The 22,169-nt window shown below is 37.8% G+C and overlaps 1 protein-coding gene across 1 annotated transcript in view; it reads left to right on the top strand.

Annotated features, from left to right (window-relative positions):
- The first annotated feature begins 2,453 nt into the window (after window positions 1-2,453).
- Window positions 2,454-22,169, top strand: part of LOC145675764 (uncharacterized) — a 165,558-nt gene continuing 145,842 nt past the window's right edge. Inside the window, exon 1 of the mRNA XM_081746423.1 lies at window positions 2,454-2,783. Within this exon, the coding sequence (XP_081602549.1) occupies window positions 2,732-2,783 (52 nt within the window). The 5' untranslated portion in view covers window positions 2,454-2,731. The remainder of the gene's footprint in view (window positions 2,784-22,169) is intronic.

Below are 22,169 nucleotides of genomic sequence, written 5' to 3'. Positions count from 1 at the left end.
ATTAACCCATCTGGAGGCTTGGTGCTAGAAAAATATGTGACCCCTGCTGTCTTCGCCTACATTTCTGTGAAAGTACAGTAGGAAACGTAAGAGTGAAGAGAATAAGTGTAGTTCTAGGGCACCAAACATGCCGTGCATTAGATCAGTCTTTCCCAACCTGGGGTTCGCAAGACTATCTCAGGGGCTCCACAAGCCAATCTGAGAAAGGCACACACAGTAGTGAGAAATACGCTATTTTATGTTAAATGGCGCTACGACGCTCCATGCCGTTTGCCACGACATAACTTTGTGAATCAACGTTTTCTGCTCTTTCTTATGTGAAAAATAAATATAGGAATAGAGTTGATGCTATGCCAAATCTTTGTTTGATCCTGTCATTTCCTAGTTAGTGGCTGAAAGACAACACCAACCATCACCAACCATCACATTGACTGAAATTGTGTACCTGGGTAAGTCTTACACTTATTATCGTGTTACCTTGTGTATCGTTAATACTTTTTTTTTTTTCAGAAAAAGACTTTTTTATATAGACCTGATGGGTAGGTTATTGTAGTTTACTTTTGTTTACGTACTGGATTCTTTTTTATGTATATTTGCAACATCTTAGTTAAGGTGTTCGGCCCCAGGTTTCAAACCCAGAACCATCGATTACGGAGTAGGCACAGTGGCGGATTTACGTATAAGTTAAACAAGCTATAGCTTAGGGCCCTTACTCGCTTGGGGGCCCAAAAATTTAAAGAAAACACTGCTTGTAATGTAATAACAAGAAAAAGCAAATATGATAAAACACACATACAACAATGGTATTTTGTGTTATTATGTATTAGGCTTTTATGAAGCATGTAATAGGGCTCTATTTCTCAGCCCCACTTGTAATGAGACCCCTGTTATTCAGCCCCCTCTTATAATGGACCCCCTGTTTCCCAACCCTGTTTTAAGGGGTCCTTGCGTTCATTTACATATTCATTAGGTCTCTAAATTAGCATATAGCTTATATCCAAATCTTAAAAACGGCGACATTTTGTCGCTGAAAAAGAAAGCTTGACGTATAAAGGGCCTCTTTCAATAGCTTAGGGCCCCCATCAAACCTAAATCCGGCATCGTGAGCCCGTGAGGCATCATACCACTCTAACATGATTATACCACTGCAAACAAAAACAAAAACACTCATACTCACACCTAGACTATATATATATATATATATATATATATATATATATGGGGTCCTTCACATGTATTGTAGTCTCTAAAATGAACAGTAGTGTGTAAAAGGCTGGGAAAGGCTGCATTAGATGATACTATATCTAATGGAACTTTGCAAATGCATAAAGAAATGAGCACCTAAAACTTTCTTTTCCTAGCTTTCGTCCTAACGGAGTCTTCTATCACATCCTGTAAGTCAAGAGAAGTGGCCACCGCTCAAATGTGTTTGAAGTAAACCTCCTATTATTGTGGTCAAAATTCTACCCGATTCCACACATACAGAGTTTATAAACAGACGGAACTTGTTGACATAAAAGGAATATAACGTATTGTGTATCTACAAAGTGACTTATTTTTTCTGCCGAACTGGGACTGGTATTCTATTCTATAATTACATGAGACTGTGGAGAATACATCTACTCAACGAGAAAATATGAATCACGATTCTCATGCGCTATATTCGATCATTTTAAAAACTGATTTATAGTCATTTATTAAGGTGATGGATGTAACAAACGAAGACATTTGTTTCATATATATATATATATATATATATATATATATATATATATATATATATATATATATATATATATATATATATATATATATATATATATATATATTTTTTTTTTTTTTTTGTCAAATTTATGTTATGGTGATTGTATTTTGTGTGATTCTTTTTTAGGCAGCCAGTTAAGATTTTGATCAGAGTAGAGGCCTCAGTGTACAGCCCGCTCTTGAGACCCCCCTTTATCCGGCCCTGGTGTACTCTTAGCTGGAAGTCATATGGCAACTGATCTAGGCAACTGAATGATAATAGAAGAAATGTGGAATAAGAAAGTGGGACGAAACGGGAGTACCCCGAGAAGACCCACGACCACGGTGTTGTCCACCACAAACTTACTTGACCGAGAATCGAATCAGGGACCCCAGACATCAGAGTTGAGAGTCCTACCAGTGACCCACCGTACCCCTAGTTCCGGTTGTAGTTTAAAGCCCACTTTAATAGAAGCTGCCGTCTTTCATAACCTCGGCGATGTACAAGGGCGCAAAACGCGAAAGCACAAAGTCTACGAAAAGTAGATACATTCAATGACCTGCACACATGGCAACTTATTGGGAACCACTGGACCTTTTAAAGTTATTCTAGCGAGTTGGACGTAAGGACCAATAAAAATATGGTGAATTTAATAGTATCTTGGTTGGCTAAACTGCAACCTCACAATCCGTCGAGTTGAGATAGCAGCATCGTCGTGTGCATCCCGAGCCGAATGAACGGGGAACTGGAGAACACATCATCTCCAGCAACGATCCAATCCAAGTAGTTGGATGTGAGCTTCTCCAGCGTGCAGGTCACGAGGCTTCATATATGTACAGTTGTATGTATCAACAACTTTTAAAATTCAGCATAGCAGGGAATGTAAATCATAGCTAATCCTTTGTGTGCCAAGAAGAAGATTTGGAGTTTTAATTCGTTTGTGAAATCTTTTCCGGAGGAAGATACACACAAACATACAACCGAAAGATGACGTCATCCACGAGTTGTCTGTTGATGTTGCTGTCTGCCGTGATCTCAGGTAAGTGACGTCACATTGTCATGTTGTGCTCTTGTGTTCTTAACAGTAGAAATAAACACAGGTTAATGAGGGAACTGAAAGTTTGTTTACGAGGATTTTGTATAAATGTTAAGCCGTAGTTGTCAGTACGTTCTGTCCTGGAGTCGTGTACGAAAGATATTCGCCTATTGATCAAACCCAAAGCCTCTGACTCTTTCTACGGGAAGCATAACGAACTAAGCGGCGATACAGAGACACCTCATTGAGTAGCTTCGTAAACAAATATACAGCGAATTATCATCTCCGCAAATGGTTAAAAGCGTCTTCTTTGTCTTTTTGTAAATAATAAAAAAACTACGTATATTTATACTTGATTTGATTTTCAGTTTGCATCCTTTTTCTTTTTAGCAGCGAGGCTATATGAGAGATGGACCTACAGTTAAATGTAGAATCCGAACCACATGAACTCTCTCCGGGAATCGAATACAGGTCTCCCACGACAAAGACGCGTACTTTAACCGCTTAGCCACAAGGGAGCTCTACATATACACTTGAAATACAATATTTTCACAGAAGAATAAATTCTGGTAAACACGATAAAAAAAAAAACGCACCTTTATGAATGAACGTGATGGACATGAATAGCCACCATTGTCTGTAAAGATATTATTAACATACTGTCTCCACTAACACATTCGGGGGAGATGATCATTCTAGCTATCTACTGAAAAAAAAAATAATTAAAAATTTCGCTTTTGCTCAAGAATTAACGCACGTAGTACTATAGTCCGCGTCACCCAAATTGGTGTGTGGGATCAGCCCCCAAGCTCCCAGTGCGCTGTTACTAAACCTTCAAGGAGAAATGTAATCATTCATAATTGTCCACAAAAGCGAACAAAATCAACTATGAATGATTAGATTCCTCTTTGAAGGTTTAGTAACAGCGCACTGCGAGCTTAGGGGCTGATGCCACACACCAATTCGGGTGACGCGGACCAGGCCCGTATCCAGGGGGGTCTAGGGGGGCCGGGCCCCCCTAAAATTTTCACAGTAGGCTTGCAAATGAATTATAATATAATGATGAACTATAGGATGGTTGGATCAGTCCCCCCTAACTTCAGCCGGGCCCCCCTGCATTTTTGGTCTGGCTACAGGCCTGACACGGACTATAATATTAACAGTCTTGTAAGTTCGGAGGTACAGTGGCTCAGTGGTAGAACGCTTGTCTTTGGTGCGTGGGGTTCCTGGAACGATTCGTGATCAAAAATGTTTGTAGTGGACTACATCGTATCCGTGGATTTTCTCAGGATACTCCCGTTTCCTTCCACATTCTCATTCCACCAATTCTTCCATTAACATTCACTTCCCTTAATCATCCGTCTCCCTTAGTCTAAAGGGCATAATCGTGGGACGTTAAACTGACAATATTTCATTTCATTTTCAGACTTATAAGTCCAACTTGCGTGATTCCACTACAAACACCAGTGAAGAAAAAAAAAACTTTCAGTTTTACGTCCCACGCTTATGCCGTGTAGCTAAAAACCGACGGTGATGATAAGAATGAATGAAATGATGAAAAGAGAAGGAAACGGGAGAACCGCGAGAAAAGCCCACTCGCACGATGTTTGTCCGCCACAAAGCCCACTTGGCACGAGTTTGGCTCGAACCAGGAACCTCAAGCACAAGAGATGAACTCTATATCATTAAGTCACCGCGACTCTTAGATGTCATACGAAACTTAAATTTATGAACGAATCTATGGCAGTATGATAGTAGTTAAAGCGATGGAGTTATAAAGTGCCGAAAACGTGAAATATGTTAACTTTAAAAGCTCATAGCTCCACTACTAAGGGACCTATCGTAATCGGGTCAAGACATCACTGAGGAACTGGTATGTGAATTATTCAAATATCCATCTTTCAGAACCTTCGGTACTTGCACAATCATTTTTAGAGAGGCTGTTTGGGAGTACTTGATCACTCTCTACCTATCTCTCTAAAAATTGGTGTATAAGTACTGGAGCATTTTTAAACATAGATATTTGGATAGTTCACAAACTAGTGGCTTAGTGATGTCTTGACCTGACTACGATAGGCCTCATAGTAGTGGAGCTATGAACTTTTAAAATCCACTTATTTCACTATAACTCTGAAACTAACCACTTTTGAGTACAGATCCATATGATTTTTTTTTTTTTTTTAATTTTAATGTGAGGAATCTGATTCCAAAATATTCACAGAGTGTAAGAAAAAGGTACGGCAAAATTTCAGGGGTGGATTCCTTATGGGTGAACAAACAAAAAAGTTCATATGACCATATGTCGAGAAATGCATCGTTACAGAGTTACGCCCATTGAGCTACCTCACGATGTTAAATTCTGATGCCCTTCAATGTGTTTCAACTTAGAGCTCATTAAGTCAGTCCCTAATTAAGCAAGGAAGATAATTTTGCTATCAATGTTTTCCGGAAGGATGATGCTTTTGGCCGATATGAATTTTATATATGTGGGGGTTACCACGGTGGAGGGTACGTGCTTTTTTTGCATCAGGATTTTAGAGATCCCCCTTGGGGAGACACTCACAAAAATTGGTATGTGAAGCAATGAAATAGTCCACTATATGGTAATACACGCCATATTCGTAGAACAAGACTTATATGGAGCCGCCCTGAAAATAATTGTAATTTACGTCGAACACTGAGACTTAAAAAATTGACCAACTTTGCCCTTTCTCTCCTCCCCCCATATAAGCAACAAGTACAGGACCCCTTATGTATAAAATGCATATAGGCGGAAAGCTTCGTCCTTCAAGAAGACATTGATACAAAAATTATCTTCCTAACTTAATTAGGGACTGAGTTATTTAGGTTTTATTTGGTCTAGGAATTAATTCGTGCGGTTGGACAAGAGATGGCGCAACGAACGGAGCGTCCTACAGTTCCGTGTATCCACACATGTGTTGCAAACCCCTGTCATCGCGTATCGTTCGTAGTATAGGGCAGTGGATTAAAGCGTCAACAACACCAGTTTGTAGTTAAGTGAACATGGCGCAATTTGTGCCTGATAAAGTGTTTTTGCGGGGTGTCCTGCTGCATTACTTTAACATGCAGAAAAGTGCGACTGAAAGTAATCGTATTTTGGTGGAAGTGTATGGTGACCATGCTCTAGCTGAGCGAACGTGTCAGAAGTGGTTTGCACGGTTTAGAAGTGGTGATTTCGGCTTGGCAGACCAAGAGCGAGCTGGACAGCCAAAAAAATTTCAAGATGAAGAATTGACAGCATTGCTCGAGCAGGATTCGTGTCAAACGCAGGAACAACTTGCAGCAGCATTAGATGTTGATCAAACAACAGTCTCCAAACGCTTGAAAGCCATGGGCATGATTCAAAAGATGTCACATTGGGTTCCACATGAATTGAAAGACAGAGACGTTGAAAGACGAAAAACCATTTGCGAATTGCTGCTTGAACGACAGAGCAGAAAGGGGTTTCTGCATCGAATTATTACGGGTGATGAGAAGTGGATCCATTACGAGAACCCTAAACGAAAAAAGGTCTGGGTGAAACCAGGTGAACCAGGTCCATCAACCAAAACGAGATATTCACTGTGCAAAGGTTATGCTGTGCATATGGTGGGATATGAAAGGTGAGGTGTACTATGAGCTGCTGCAACCGGGTGAAACTATGAATGGAGAACGTTATCGACGACAATTAATGCGTTTGAAGCAAGCTCTGGCCAGAACACGACCAGAATGGGAGAACAGACATGATAAACTTGTTGTTCAACATGATAACACTCGCCCACATGTCGCAAAACCGGTCAAAACCTATTTAGAAAATGTCGGATGGGAAGTTTTACCCCACCCGCCGTATTCACTAGACGTTGCTCCTTCGGACTACTACTTGTTCGATTGCATGAACAACGATTTGATTGGACAGCGGTTTACTTCTTCAGAAGATATCGAAACATGGGTCTCTGACTGGATCGCTTCCAAGAATGAGGACTTCTTTCACCACGGAATCCGTACATTGCCTGACAGATGGGCGAAAGTGGTGGCTAACGATGGACAATATTTTTCTTAAGGTATTTATGTATTTTGTGTTTGTACTACAGCTTCAATGTGTGCGTACCAACCGCACGAATTAATTCCTAGACCAAATAATTGAGTCACATCGAGGGTTCACACTGTCAGGCGGCTCAATGATCGTAACTCTGTAACGGTGCGTTTTTTTCGACATATGGTCATATGAACATTTTTGCTTGTCTACTCATAAGGAATCCACTCCTGATATTTTGCCGTACCTTTTTGTAATACCCTATATATATACTCATACCCAGTAAAGTCTTAACCTCCCTAATATTTCTTGAAGTTTAAACAAAAATCTTATATTTCTTATATTTGACGTTAAACTAATGCCAATATATATATATATATATATATATATATATATATATATATATATATATATATATATATATATATATATATATATATATATATATATATATATATATTCTCGTCTTCATATGCTCCCTCATGCCCGAAGTACGCGAGGTATATACTCTGTCATACCACATATAGCCTACGTGAGGTTTTATTTTAACTTCATAAATATTTTTTTAAGTTTAACCTAAAAATGTGTTAATATCGAAAGCACATTTGACCTAAAAATATTTACCATTAAACCTTAAAAATCTAATAGTACATACTGTATGGGATATGGATAACCATCGTTAAAGTCAGTGTTACACGTTAAGATATTAAAGGATTGACACCATATAGTAAGAAAAGCTACATATCATTTTAGTTTAGGCAACCAACATTTCTTTGCTACTATGCCGGTTGCATAGAAGCTAGGGAATATTTTAGATTCTAAACGGAATGTAGATAACCACCGTTAAAGTTCATCGTTACCCTGAAAGATGTTAACGGATTGACTCCATTTAACGAACACGGCCGAGATAGTTGTAGTAACAAAAGCTACATATCCTTTTATTATAGGCAACCAACAATTCTTTGCTGCTATACAGGTTACATAGAAGCTAGGAAATATTTTAGATTTTAAATAGGCTGAGCATAGTCACCGTTACCCGTGAAGATGTTAACGGATTGACTCCATTTAACGAACTCGGCCGAGATAGTTGTAGTAACAAAAGCTACATATCCTTTTATTATAGGCAACCAACAATTCTTTGCTGCTATACAGGTTACATAGAAGCTAGGGAATATTTTAGATTCTAAACGGTATGTAGATAACCACCGTTAAAGTTCATTGTTACCCGTAAAGATGTTAACGGATTGACTCCATTAATAAATAAGGCCGAGATAGTTGTAGTAACAAAAGCTACATATCCTTTTATTATAGGCAACCAACAATTCTTTGCTACTATACAGGTTGCATAGAAGCTAGGAAATGTTTTAGATTTTAAATAGGCTGAGCATAGTCACCGTTACCCGAGAAGATGTTAACGGATTGACTCCATTAATAAATAAGGCCGAGATAGTTGTAGTAACAAAAGCTACATATCCTTTTATTATAGGCAACCAACAATTCTTTGCTGCTATAAAGGTTACATAGAAGCTAGGGAATATTTTAGATTCTAAACGGGATGTAGATAACCACCGTTAAAGTTCATCGTTACCCGTGAAGATGTTAACGGATTGACTCCATTAATAAATAAGGCCGAGATAGTTGTAGTAACAAAAGCTACATATCCTTTTATTATAGGCAACCAACAATTCTTTGCTACTATACAGGCTGCATAGAAGCTAGGAAATGTTTTAGATTTTAAATAGGCTGAGCATAGTCACCGTTACCCGAGAAGATGTTAACGGATTGACTCCATTAATAAATAAGGCCGAGATAGTTGTAGTAACAAAAGCTACATATCCTTTTATTATAGGCAACCAACAATTCTTTGCTGCTATAAAGGTTACATAGAAGCTAGGGAATATTTTAGATTCTAAACGGGATGTAGATAACCACCGTTAAAGTTCATCGTTACCCGTGAAGATGTTAACGGATTGACTCCATTAATAAATAAGGCCGAGATAGTTGTAGTAACAAAAGCTACATATCCTTTTATTATAGGCAACCAACAATTCTTTGCTGCTATAAAGGTTACATAGAAGCTAGGGAATATTTTAGATTCTAAACGGGATGTAGATAACCACCGTTAAAGTTCATTGTTACCCGTGAAGATGTTAACGGATTGACTCCATTAATAAATAAGGCCGAGATAGTTGTAGTAACAAAAGCTACATATCCTTTTATTATAGGCAACCAACAATTCTTTGCTACTATACAGGTTGCATAGAAGCTAGGAAATGTTTTAGATTTTAAATAGGCTGAGCATAGTCACCGTTACCCGAGAAGATGTTAACGGATTGACTCCATTAATAAATAAGGCCGAGATAGTTGTAGTAACAAAAGCTACATATCCTTTTATTATAGGCAACCAACAATTCTTTGCTGCTATACAGGTTACATAGAAGCTAGGGAATATTTTAGATTCTAAACGGTATGTAGATAACCACCGTTAAAGTTCATTGTTACCCGTAAAGATGTTAACGGATTGACTCCATTAATAAATAAGGCCGAGATAGTTGTAGTAACAAAAGCTACATATCCTTTTATTATAGGCAACCAACAATTCTTTGCTACTATACAGGTTGCATAGAAGCTAGGAAATGTTTTAGATTTTAAATAGGCTGAACATAGTCACCGTTACCCGAGAAGATGTTAACGGATTGACTCCATTAATAAATAAGGCCGAGATAGTTGTAGTAACAAAAGCTACATATCCTTTTATTATAGGCAACCAACAATTCTTTGCTGCTATAAAGGTTACATAGAAGCTAGGGAATATTTTAGATTCTAAACGGGATGTAGATAACCACCGTTAAAGTTCATCGTTACCCGTGAAGATGTTAACGGATTGACTCCATTAATAAATAAGGCCGAGATAGTTGTAGTAACAAAAGCTACATATCCTTTTATTATAGGCAACCAACAATTCTTTGCTGCTATAAAGGTTACATAGAAGCCAGGGAATATTTTAGATTCTAAACGGGATGTAGATAACCACCGTTAAAGTTCATCGTTACCCGTGAAGATGTTAACGGATTGACTCCGTTAATAAATAAGGCCGAGATAGTTGTAGTAACAAAAGCTACATATCCTTTTATTATAGGCAACCAACAATTCTTTGCTACTATACAGGCTGCATAGAAGCTAGGGAATATTTTAGATTCTAAACGGGATGTAGATAACCACCGTTAAAGTTCATCGTTACCCGTGAAGATGTTAACGGATTGACTCCATTTAACGAACACGGCCGAGATAGTTGTAGTAACAAAAGCTACATATCCTTTTATTATAGGCAACCAACATTTCATTGCTGCTATACAGGTTGCATAGAAGCTAGGAAATGTTTTAGATTTTTTAATAGGATGAGGATAGTCTCCGTTACCCGTGAAAATGTTAACGGATTGACTCCATTAATGAATACGGCCGAGATAGTTGTAGTAACAAAAGCTACATATCCTTTTATTATAGGCAACCAACAATTCTTTGCTGCTATACAGGTTACATAGAAGCTAGGGAATATTTTAGATTCTAAACGGTATGTAGATAACCACCGTTAAAGTTCATTGTTACCCGTAAAGATGTTAACGGATTGACTCCATTAATAAATAAGGCCGAGATAGTTGTAGTAACAAAAGCTACATATCCTTTTATTATAGGCAACCAACAATTCTTTGCTACTATACAGGTTGCATAGAAGCTAGGAAATGTTTTAGATTTTAAATAGGCTGAGCATAGTCACCGTTATCCGTGAAGATGTTAACGGATTGACTCCATTAATAAATAAGGCCGAGATAGTTGTAGTAACAAAAGCTACATATCCTTTTATTATAGGCAACCAACAATTCTTTGCTGCTATAAAGGTTACATAGAAGCTAGGGAATATTTTAGATTCTAAACGGGATGTAGATAACCACCGTTAAAGTTCATCGTTACCCGTGAAGATGTTAACGGATTGACTCCATTAATAAATAAGGCCGAGATAGTTGTAGTAACAAAAGCTACATATCCTTTTATTATAGGCAACCAACAATTCTTTGCTGCTATAAAGGTTACATAGAAGCTAGGGAATATTTTAGATTCTAAACGGGATGTAGATAACCACCGTTAAAGTTCATCGTTACCCGTGAAGATGTTAACGGATTGACTCCATTAATAAATAAGGCCGAGATAGTTGTAGTAACAAAAGCTACATATCCTTTTATTATAGGCAACCAACAATTCTTTGCTGCTATAAAGGTTACATAGAAGCTAGGGAATATTTTAGATTCTGAACGGGATGTAGATAACCACCGTTAAAGTTCATCGTTACCCGTGAAGATGTTAACGGATTGACTCCATTAATAAATAAGGCCGAGATAGTTGTAGTAACAAAAGCTACATATCCTTTTATTATAGGCAACCAACAATTCTTTGCTGCTATAAAGGTTACATAGAAGCTAGGGAATATTTTAGATTCTAAACGGGATGTAGATAACCACCGTTAAAGTTCATCGTTACCCGTGAAGATGTTAACGGATTGACTCCATTAATAAATAAGGCCGAGATAGTTGTAGTAACAAAAGCTACATATCCTTTTATTATAGGCAACCAACAATTCTTTGCTGCTATAAAGGTTACATAGAAGCTAGGGAATATTTTAGATTCTAAACGGGATGTAGATAACCACCGTTAAAGTTCATCGTTACCCGTGAAGATGTTAACGGATTGACTCCATTAATAAATAAGGCCGAGATAGTTGTAGTAACAAAAGCTACATATCCTTTTATTATAGGCAACCAACAATTCTTTGCTACTATACAGGTTGCATAGAAGCTAGGAAATGTTTTAGATTTTAAATAGGCTGAGCATAGTCACCGTTATCCGTGAAGATGTTAACGGATTGACTCCATTAATAAATAAGGCCGAGATAGTTGTAGTAACAAAAGCTACATATCCTTTTATTATAGGCAACCAACAATTCTTTGCTGCTATAAAGGTTACATAGAAGCTAGGGAATATTTTAGATTCTAAACGGGATGTAGATAACCACCGTTAAAGTTCATCGTTACCCGTGAAAGATGTTAACGGATTGACTTAATTAACGAATACAATCGAGATAGTTGTTCTAGCTGTCTTTTGCAAGAAACAAAATTCAAAAATTCGTTTTCATTCAAGAGTTGTCGTGTGGAGTAACAGATGGACATAAGTCATCGTTACGCGTTAAAAAGTTTTAGAATACGTTGTAAGGAAAATCAAAGCTAGTAACCAGAGCCTACAGCTGAATGGTATTCACCAACTTATAGTATGCTGATTATGTAAATTTAATAAGGGTGATGGGAGAAAAATAGAAAGAAATACAAAAACCATATTAAGCGCTTACAGGGATATGAGTTTAGCAATAAATGCGGAGAAAACTAAATACATGGAAGTTCGTCGAGATCGTAATACGGCAAATTATGGATGCGTTAATATATTAAATAATACTATCGACAAATTTATTAGTTTCAAATATCTAGGATCAGTATTAAGAGACCAAAACCATTTACGAAGAAATTAAATGTCGATCAAAAGCAGGGAATTCGTGTTATTATTTAGTTCAAAAATCTTTTGTCGTTGCTAATTCTGTCGAGGAATTTGAAGCTTAAAATATATAAAAAGATAATCATGCCTGTTATGCTGTGTGGTTGCGAAACGTGGTCGCTTACTCTGAGGGAAGAACGTAGACTGAAAGTATTTGAAAACAAGATCCTGAAACGAATATTCGAACCCAAGAGAAACGTGAATGGGGAATGGAGGAAACTTCGTAACGAGAAACTGCACAATATATACCGTTTACGAAGCATTATTAGGGTCATCAAGCCTAGAAGGCTCAGGTGGGCAGGTCATGTAGCCAAAATGGAAGAAAGTAGGAACGTTTTCGAAGTTTTAACTGAATATCCAATCGTGTAACTACCATTAGGAAGACCTAGGCGCAGAGGGAGGACAATATTAAAATGGATCGCGCAGAAATAGGAATACAAAGTAGAAACTGGATCCAGCTTTCTAATAAGGGACATCACCCAAATGTCCGGCTCCAATTTCAATGATTTCTTTTTCTGATAGAGGGCATGAATGCATTGTTTGTGATGACAAAATTTTTTGCTATGGTCCATGTTTTCTATATTTTTTAAATATAATTTTTAAGAGTTGTGATGTGGTTATTAGATATTACTGCGGAAGTCCCTTACTACCCTTTGTAAACGAAGTGTTAATTAAAAAACAACCATGTAGAAACATATAAGGCCTAAGGAGAAGTCGTATGATAGGTATGACCTTGACGGCAGCCATTTTGAAATCCGCCATTTTGAATTAAGGGCAAGATTTTAAAATGGGAATAGGGTAATATGATACATAATTTCGGGCTAGAATTTAATCAGGAAAACAATGGTAAAGTTAGTTTTAAAATAAACACATTTGGGGAAAGGTTACAGGCATATTAATTGTTTATACTTACTATGTGCTTTAGTTCCTATCCTCTGCGTCTAACCCGCGTATTAATGATAATAAGTGGATAGAAGCTTCAGTAATACATATTATGCCTAGAGGCAAGTGGTACGATTCTCGAAATCCGCCATTTTGAATTGAAGTGAAGTTTTGAAAAATGAAAAGCATAGCATGTTACACCTCATTTTAATAGCATTTTTTCAAAAAGTCAATGGTATGGTTATTTTCATCAATATGAATTTAGGACTGCTTCTCAAAAAGTATTGTTCCACTCAATTTGGACGTTTAATTCTTTGTCTGTACCTTTTATAATCGAATACCTAAGTTTTAATTCATTTCAAATATCCGCGAAAATGAGTAACGCATGGGACCCCTACCTAATAATAATAATAATAATAATAATAATAATAATAATAATAATAATAATAATAATAATAATAATAACAAAATGTGGTAGAGCGCTTACATCTTGTGTGTGGGATCTCTGGTTCGATCCCAGCTTACACCAGATGGGTTTTGTGATGGACAAAATCGTGTGTAAGGTGTTTTCTTAGGGTTCTCCCGTTTCCTCCCAGTTACTTCATTCCACTATTTTCTTCATTGTCATCATCATCATCGTCTCCATTAGCTTCGGTGCATAATCGTCGAACGTAAAACTAAAAAAAAAAAAAAATCATTTCAGTTTTATCTCTCTAGGTTAGGGTTGCCATATTTCAAAAATGCAAATTCCGGGACGCTACTAAATTACGAGAATCTTTGAAATGCTTAAAATAAAAAGAAGTGTTATATACTAATTTACTTTCTTCCATTAGATAGAGTTGTTCAAGTATTACGTAATGACATTTTTAGTCATTTTAGTAGACCTTATCCTTCCGAGTTAAGCAAATTATTTACCTCCTCTTCCCTGGTAAGCAAAAATAAATAAGTAAATAAATAAATAAATAAATAAATAAATAAATAAATAAAATAAATAAAAATACATTTCTCAGTGTCAGTTATGTTTCGTGGCTTTTAGAGTCTCTTTTTAGCTCACTCAAGGTATGATGTTCCCTTTCACACGTTTTGTCTGTTAGTGGTTTAGGGTGTTGTATGTCTTTTGAATTGCCACATTCAGAAGTTGAGAATATTTATACGAGGCCTGTCTAAAAAGTATCGGACCTTAATTTTTTCCACGCAAAGTAGTGATTCTCAGGCGGCGCCACCATGCACGGTGGAAAGAGGAACCTTAATGCGCATGCTTGAATTTTTTCACCGCGTTCGCGTGTGCCAGTCGTGAGCTGGTGGTCGCGAAGTGAGGTGCTGTTGGTAGTGTTCGTCGGATTTAGTGTTTCTCGCAAGATGACTGAACGAATTGAGCAAAGATACTGCATCAAATTCTGTCAAAGGCTGGGTGATTCTCAAAGCCAAATAATTCGTAAGATTCAGCAGGTGTTTGGAGAAGATGCGATGGGCGTAACACAAATTAAACAATGGTTCAACCGATTTAAAGATGGCCGCACATCAGTCGAGAGTGAGCAGCGTAGCGGCAGGCCCCAAACTGCTCGGGATGCAGCTGTTGTTGAGCGGGTGCGAAATTTGGTGATGGCAGATCGCCGTTTGACAGTGCGGGAGACTGCAGAAGATGTTGGAGTGAGTAAAGATTCTGCACATGCAATTTTGCGTGACGATTTGAACATGAAACAAGTGGCTGCTAAATTTGTACCCAAGTTGTTGTCTCAGGAACAAAAAGACACCCGTTTTGACGTTGCACAGGACCTTCTGGACACCACCAACACTGATCCTGGGTATCTGAATTCCGTGATAACTGGAGATGAGTCATGGGTGTACGGGTACGACCCAGAAACAAAACAACAATCGTCTCAATGGAAGCATCCCGATTCTCCAAGGCCGAAGAAAGCGCGGCAGGTGCGAAGCAAAATCAAGGTGTTGCTGACTGTTTTCTACGATGCCCGTGGAATTGTGCATCACGAGTACGCACCGGAAGGACAAACAGTGACAAAGGAGTACTATCAAGATGTTCTCAGGCGACTCCGTGACACAGTACGGCGCAAAAGACCAGACATGTGGACAGCGAAGAACTGGCACGTCCATCATGACAACGCCCCAGCACATTCATCCCAATTGATCCACACGTTCTTAGCCAAACATGGAATTACAACCGTTCGCCAACCTCCCTACTCTTCAGACCTGGCTCCTTGTGACTTCTGGTTGTTTCCAAAATTGAAGACGCCTCTGAAGGGATCCCGTTTTGAGAGTAGAGAAGACATAATGCGGAACACGACGACGGAGCTGAACAACATTCCAAAAGAAGACTTCCAGCGGTGTTTCCAGCAGTGGAAGGATCGGTGGGCTAAGTGTGTGGAAGCACAAGGGGCCTACTTTGAAGGGGATTAGGGTCCCAAATCTGTCAGGTATTCGCAACTATTTTTCTGGCCAAAGGTCGGATACTTTTTAGACAGCCCTCGTATACCTAATCCTATAGGCAAAAGCAAAAGCAAGCTACAATGTTCCCTTACTTTCTTCTTCGCTGAAATCCGGGACATTGAAGCGTCCCGAGAAATATTTAAATTTGAAGCATCACTGTAATCAATTTATTTGTTATGTAAAGTGAATTACAAATTTAACCATTTATTACTGTTCAAAAAGAATAAAAAAATGATCTATAAACTTAGCAATATTTGCATTACTTCCTTCTATGATGAACATATCTCTTATGGTCAAACTATCATTACACTGCAGTCCCTTCAATATTGTGTTCACCACCTGTCGTCAAACAAGATATCCATGATAGAATTAAGCACATATTCTCTTGATAAGATAGGAGAAACCTGTTCCTCCGAAGTGTTACTATAAGAACGTGACGCTGATTCGTGAAGGGATCTTACCACATAGCGAATAACAAAAGCCACGGGAATCAATGGCGCGATTTGCGAGAAAAATAACTTTCGGCTAAACATTGTATAATTTTTTTAAATAATTTCCAGCTTTTATAAAAATTCAGTTGCCAAGGATTTTTTGTTTTTTTGTTTTTGTATTGTTATGAAGTAGGAAGATTAAAAATTTCTACAATAGGCCTGTTACTAGTATTTAACGGGAATAAAAGCTCGAGTCGACCCGAAACAGATATCTTTAAGCTCGACTCGAGAACTTGACTCGAAAAATTTCCTCCAACTCGACTCGAAATTTGAATTCGGGTCAAGTTTCAAGTCGAATCGAGCCAAAACTAGCCAAATCCTATGTGTAGTTTCAAATGCACTCTTCAAGTATCCTATATAGACAATATAATTATTATCAGTGATACTACTACCACTACAATTTATTATTATTATTATTATTACTATTATTATTATTATTATTATTATTATTATTATTATTATTATTATTATTATTATTATTATTATTATTATTATTATTATTATTATTATTATTATTATTAACAACACCATGTATAAACACGAAAGATAGGCGGTTTGTATCTGAATATTGTCTGTAACTAGTTGACTGCTGGCCTCGATAGTCGTGAAGTCTAGGAGACCAGGCAATCGTTCACGAGGCTGTGGGTTTGAGTTCCGGAGGAGCAAGTATTCAGGCTCGAGACAAAAATTGTTCAAGGTTATAGGGTGCCATTCAAAACTGCTCGGCCCAGCTGAGTCGAATTAAGCCGATGGCTTATCCCAACCGAGCCGAACCGAGCTGATGGCTCACCTCAACCAAGCCAGCTTGAGCAATCGGTTCAATTGAGTCGAGTCAATGGCTCATCCTAACCGAGCCAGCTCGAACTATTCCCTCAGTTGAACCGAGCTGAGCTGGTTGCCATCACTACCCGGGTTGAGCTTCTGCTTGGGCTGAAAAATTCGACCGCGCAGTTCTCAGCCTTGATGGTAATAACTACAGTATATACTTATATTGATGCTCACGACATTCCAGGCTGTCTCGTTATAAAAATCCATTGTCGTGTCCAGTGGCGTAATTACGATTTTGTTTCTGGGGGGCTTTGCTAACTTTATTGCTGGAAATGTGAAAATTCTGCAAGATGCTTCATTTACTTTAATATAGTATATAAAATTTCGGGGGGTTTAAGCCCGAAAACCCCCCTTAAATACGCCACTGGTCGTGTCGTTATCGAGACAAGACGAGATGTGAACAGTGTCCCCTCTTGTGAGCAACACTAACAGTATTCCACATTACTGGTTATATTTCTCATGGCTCTCGCTTTCCAGTGTAATCAGGCCATGATTTCAAAACGAGTTAAAATGAGCTGAAGGAATAAGCCATTTTTTTCAAACTCGACTCTGCTCGAAACTCAACCTCAACAACAGTAACTCGGCTCGGAACCCTACTCGAATTTGATTTGAGTTTCGAGTCGGTTCGAGTTTTAGCTCGACTCGTGCTCATCCGGAGACATACATTCGAATGGATAGACTTAATCGAGCGTAACAAAATTATATGGGTGAGTGGAAATTCTGATGCGTAGTTTCCGAGAAAATCAATTTTTGAAGCGCTATCTATTAAGATGGAACTGATAATCAAACTTTTTACTTACAAATCAAACTAAGTGGATGCACTAAGTTGTTGTTTTTTTTTTTTTTTTTTTTTTTTTTTTTTTTTTTTTTTACTTTGACACTCCCAAATTGACAGTATATTGTATGGTTAATGAAATGTAGCCCAAACTTGTTTTTTATACTTTTAAATTTTAAGGTTTGTTTAAATATAGTATTGTAGAAAGACAGGATATATATTAATTAATATATCATAATAGATATATATTAATTAATAGATTAACTTACGGTTAATGTTAAATGAAATAAGGACATATGTATTACCGACACATTAAACTATCATATACTATTATATTTGTGTCCTACTTTTCGCTGGTCGGAATCGAGTCACCTAGTTAAAATAGTAATATATAGCGAGAAGCAGACCGGTAGCCAGCCCAAAACTATAAGGGGGCGGGGAGCGGTAGAAGTTAGGGACGGCCCGATCCAATCACATTATAATTCACATCATATTATAGTTCATTTTCAAGCCCGTGAAAATTTTAGAGGCACCAGTAAAAATTTAGGTGGTCCGGCCCCTCTACAAACCCCTTGGATATGAGTCTGGCGAGAAGCTGTCTTCTGCAATCGATTAAGCGTCCCAAGAATATTTTCCATCTCCACTCTAATCTCTTTACTAAAGCCGGAAGTGGCAGAAATATACTACCACATCCAGTTTCAATATTAATTAAGAAAATATCACGCCATAGAAATCAAACTTCTTCACTTTATGTACACATGACACTGCTACTAGTTTTTTCCTCCTTGTTTTCAACAAAAACGTTAGCACTTGCTGTTTCGAAATTTGCGGTACTGTTCGAGATAAATCCTTATTTGTCAAGCTGAGAGAGGACATTTGCGGCCGTTTTGTTACAGGAACAGTACACAATCTCAACGGTTACATCAACCTTATCAAGTATAAGAAACATTCCTCACTATTATTCTCAAAACATTCCTTTAGTTTCATGTTTTATTATTATTAACTAAGGCTTGATAATGGTTGAATGAATGTGAGGAAACGGGAAAAGCGTCGGGAAAACCCGCATAAATCTTTATTGTTCACCACCAAGGTTACTAGGCGTAGGGTAGAATCGAACCAGAGATCCCATTAGGGTTGACAGATCTTAGATTTTCTGGCACGTTTAAGGTTATACGTATTTGCTTTCCTGTAAAATGGTTTCTTCGCATTTTTTTAATAAATAAAAAAGATGATTGTCCCGGAAATTTTTAAAAAAAATTGCGATTATTATTGCGTATTAAACAAAATTCTTGCGAGTTTTTTCTTTTAAGTTAGAGGTACTGATTTCCCTCAAACTGCTAACAATGTAACTTTACGATGTATCTTAGTATTCAGCAGGGCCAAACTAGGAGGAAGCAAGCGGGGAACTTGCCATGGGCGCGTGGTTGTTGGTGCGCCTAAAAGTTCCATATTTATACAATTGAGGGAACGCTGAATTGCGCCGGGTGTCAAAAACCCAAGTTACGGATCTGGTATTCAGAGAAAAAAATGGAACAGGTTACATTCCACTTATCTAAGGGCACTTCAACCTTTAATTTTAGCATCTTTGCATTTTAATATCTACCTTTAAAAAAACATTTCGTTTTAGCATCTTAACTCTTCGTATACCAAGCGAGGGTTAAAAACTGTTCACCAATGAAATTGTTATTTTCCTTCCGAAAAAAATGTAATATACAGTGACGTATTTAGGATTTTGTTTCGGGGGATGCTATTCACAACATGGGGAACATTGCCCACCAGAGTTCCAGAATTAAAGATATTTTAATTTATACATAAATTAAAGTGTTAATTGCAAGAATTGCAGATCGGTGAATCTTATGTGATATGATACACACAAAAATTTAGTAGTAAATCTAATCTTTTATTCTATTCATAGAAGAAAAAGGAAGCATCCTCTTGGCCTACCTAATTTCCCGGGCTACTTATTGCCGCCTCTTGATTTTCTTTAATTCAAACGCTTACATTTCTTTATAACTAAACGATGTAAATATTCCTTTGCTATAATAACTAAAGTCCCCTTATGTTGATATCCGTGCGAGTTGGTGTAGAACACGAGTTTTGCTTATCAGCTCCTCTTAGTTTTGGTGGCTAGTGACGAACGGTCGACAGTATGATAGGAGAAACGAAAGAAAGAAACTACTACGAAAAAGAAACAGAAGAGCAGAATGGACGAAAGAAAGAAAAAAAAACATCAGTTCTTATATGGAATGAAATATGACAAACAGTATTATTTCTGAACAAAGAACACAAGAAAATGGAAAGTCAATGAAATTCTTAGAAATGGTAAGAAGGATTATTGTTGTACGTGGAATGTGAAAAACTAATAAGTTTATTTCGGGGTGGGCTTGAGCCCGAAAGTCCCCCTAAATACGCCACTGGTAATATACTATATTTTATACTATTGTCCGTTCACTCTAGGATGGAAAATTGTTTACAAACAACAATTGTAGTGCGAGCGTCAAAACCTTGCTTCTCACCCCTACATGGTTAATTCATGGTTGGCAGGCACATGAATCGCCGAACTGAATGTACCTCCTTCTGCACAGTCATGGACCAAGTGCTATTACTACATAAATTGCTGCTTTTGAGATGACTGAGATATTAACTTTATGACAAATCGAGTTAGTTATTATGTAATATAATCTTACATATAATGCACACTCAATTTTGTAGAAGTGTTCTTGTTGAAAAGTGTGCAAAACCTTGTACGCCTGGCAATATTGGAAGATGGCAGTTTGTGTTGTAAACAATAAACAGAGAGAGAGAAGACCGTTAGGTTCGCTGGACAGTGTTGTTTTCATGATAATGCGACAGAAACATATTGTACTGATTGTAAACAAGGGTTGGGAATTTCGATGCGAGTATAGGTGGAAATATTCTCGCCACATATTGCCTGTTGGTGAAGGTTTGCAATGTTGCAAACTGCTAAGTCTAGAATTTCATACTAATTGAACGAGCTTTGAGAAGAATTAGTATGATGCAATACTTGTAAATACTAACAACCATAGACTTAAAGTATTAGGAAATAAACCATGCTGCTGTAAGAAGAATATAATACATATTGAATTACGTGTTCAAAGTACAGTACATATAAAGGGAATTTTAACATTTAAACATTTTAAAGCTGTACACTTGCCCTGTTTGGGTGCCCTTACCAGACACTGTGCAACACAAAAAAAAAAAAAAAAAAAAAAAGCCATTAAAATAGGTAGATCGAGCGTGGGCATGAACCCAGCTCTGGCCGGTATTCCTTACTAAGGTTTTCCTCAGTCCCACGACGTGAATGCCTAGATGGTAGCTTCTGTAAGGCAGGGGCGGATCCAGAAAGGACTTCTGGGGAGGGCGGTGGGTTTTAATACTGCTACTTAGAGCTACTTTTAAGAGCTCCAAACTCTGGGATTGGGTTTTATTTAAATATATAAAATGAGAAAGTTTCCTTTCCTGGCGGGCAATCGCCACGATCGCCCCCTGGATCCGCCACTGCTGTAAGGCCAGAATTGGGCCAAACACTGATGCCCCAGAATTGGCGGGAAATATATTCCTTCAGAATATTATGTTGCCAACACTTCCACAAATATTATGGTGGTGGGTTCCGATATCCCTTTTTCGTTTATATGTGCTTAAATTCATTATGACGTAAATGTAGAAGTGTTTCTTTCATTCTCTTTCTTTCTTCTCATCTTTCTCATCCTCGCTCTCCTTTCCTCACCTTTTTAAAATTTGAATACTATCCTCTTGTAAGATTGTTTCTCTCCACGGCCCAAGATTTAAAGAGACCAACCTGATATAGTTAACTATTAGCAGAATTGTACCAATAAATTCACATTAGAGACAGCGCTGTAACTTAGATTTTTTCTGGAGGGCAAGCATTTATACGTGTATTTGGGCCTCTAAAAAAAAGTTGTTTTTCTCATTCTTGGGCCCCCCTCTTTCTACCTTTCTCTTACTCTTTATGCACCCCGGAGCCTGTGGTCCCTCCCCACGGCAAGGTCTGCAGGGCCGTTACTTACGCCCCTGGGCCCGTTCCATACATGACAAATTAATTAAGGAGACAATATTGACAAATCTCAAAGCCATACGAGTAAATGTTATTTCTAGGGCCCCTAATAATAGACGTTTCTTACTGAAGTGGGCCCACGGCTCACTTTTGTTTTATTTACCTTTTGTGCGCTGCTTTATGTAATGTAGTGAAACTGTTTGATGCTTCATTTATAATTTCATGTTCGTATTGTATATGGATTAAGAAAATTTTGTCCCCAAATGGGCCCCTTCGTACGGCGGGGAACCTCCCTGGGGGGAAG

Source organism: Thermobia domestica, chromosome 18 (assembly GCF_964235325.1).
Source record: "Thermobia domestica chromosome 18, izTheDome1.hap1.1, whole genome shotgun sequence".
NCBI lineage: Eukaryota > Metazoa > Arthropoda > Insecta > Zygentoma > Lepismatidae > Thermobia > Thermobia domestica.
Note: the sequence above shows the minus strand (reverse complement) of the source record. Positions and strands in the feature narration are given on the sequence as shown.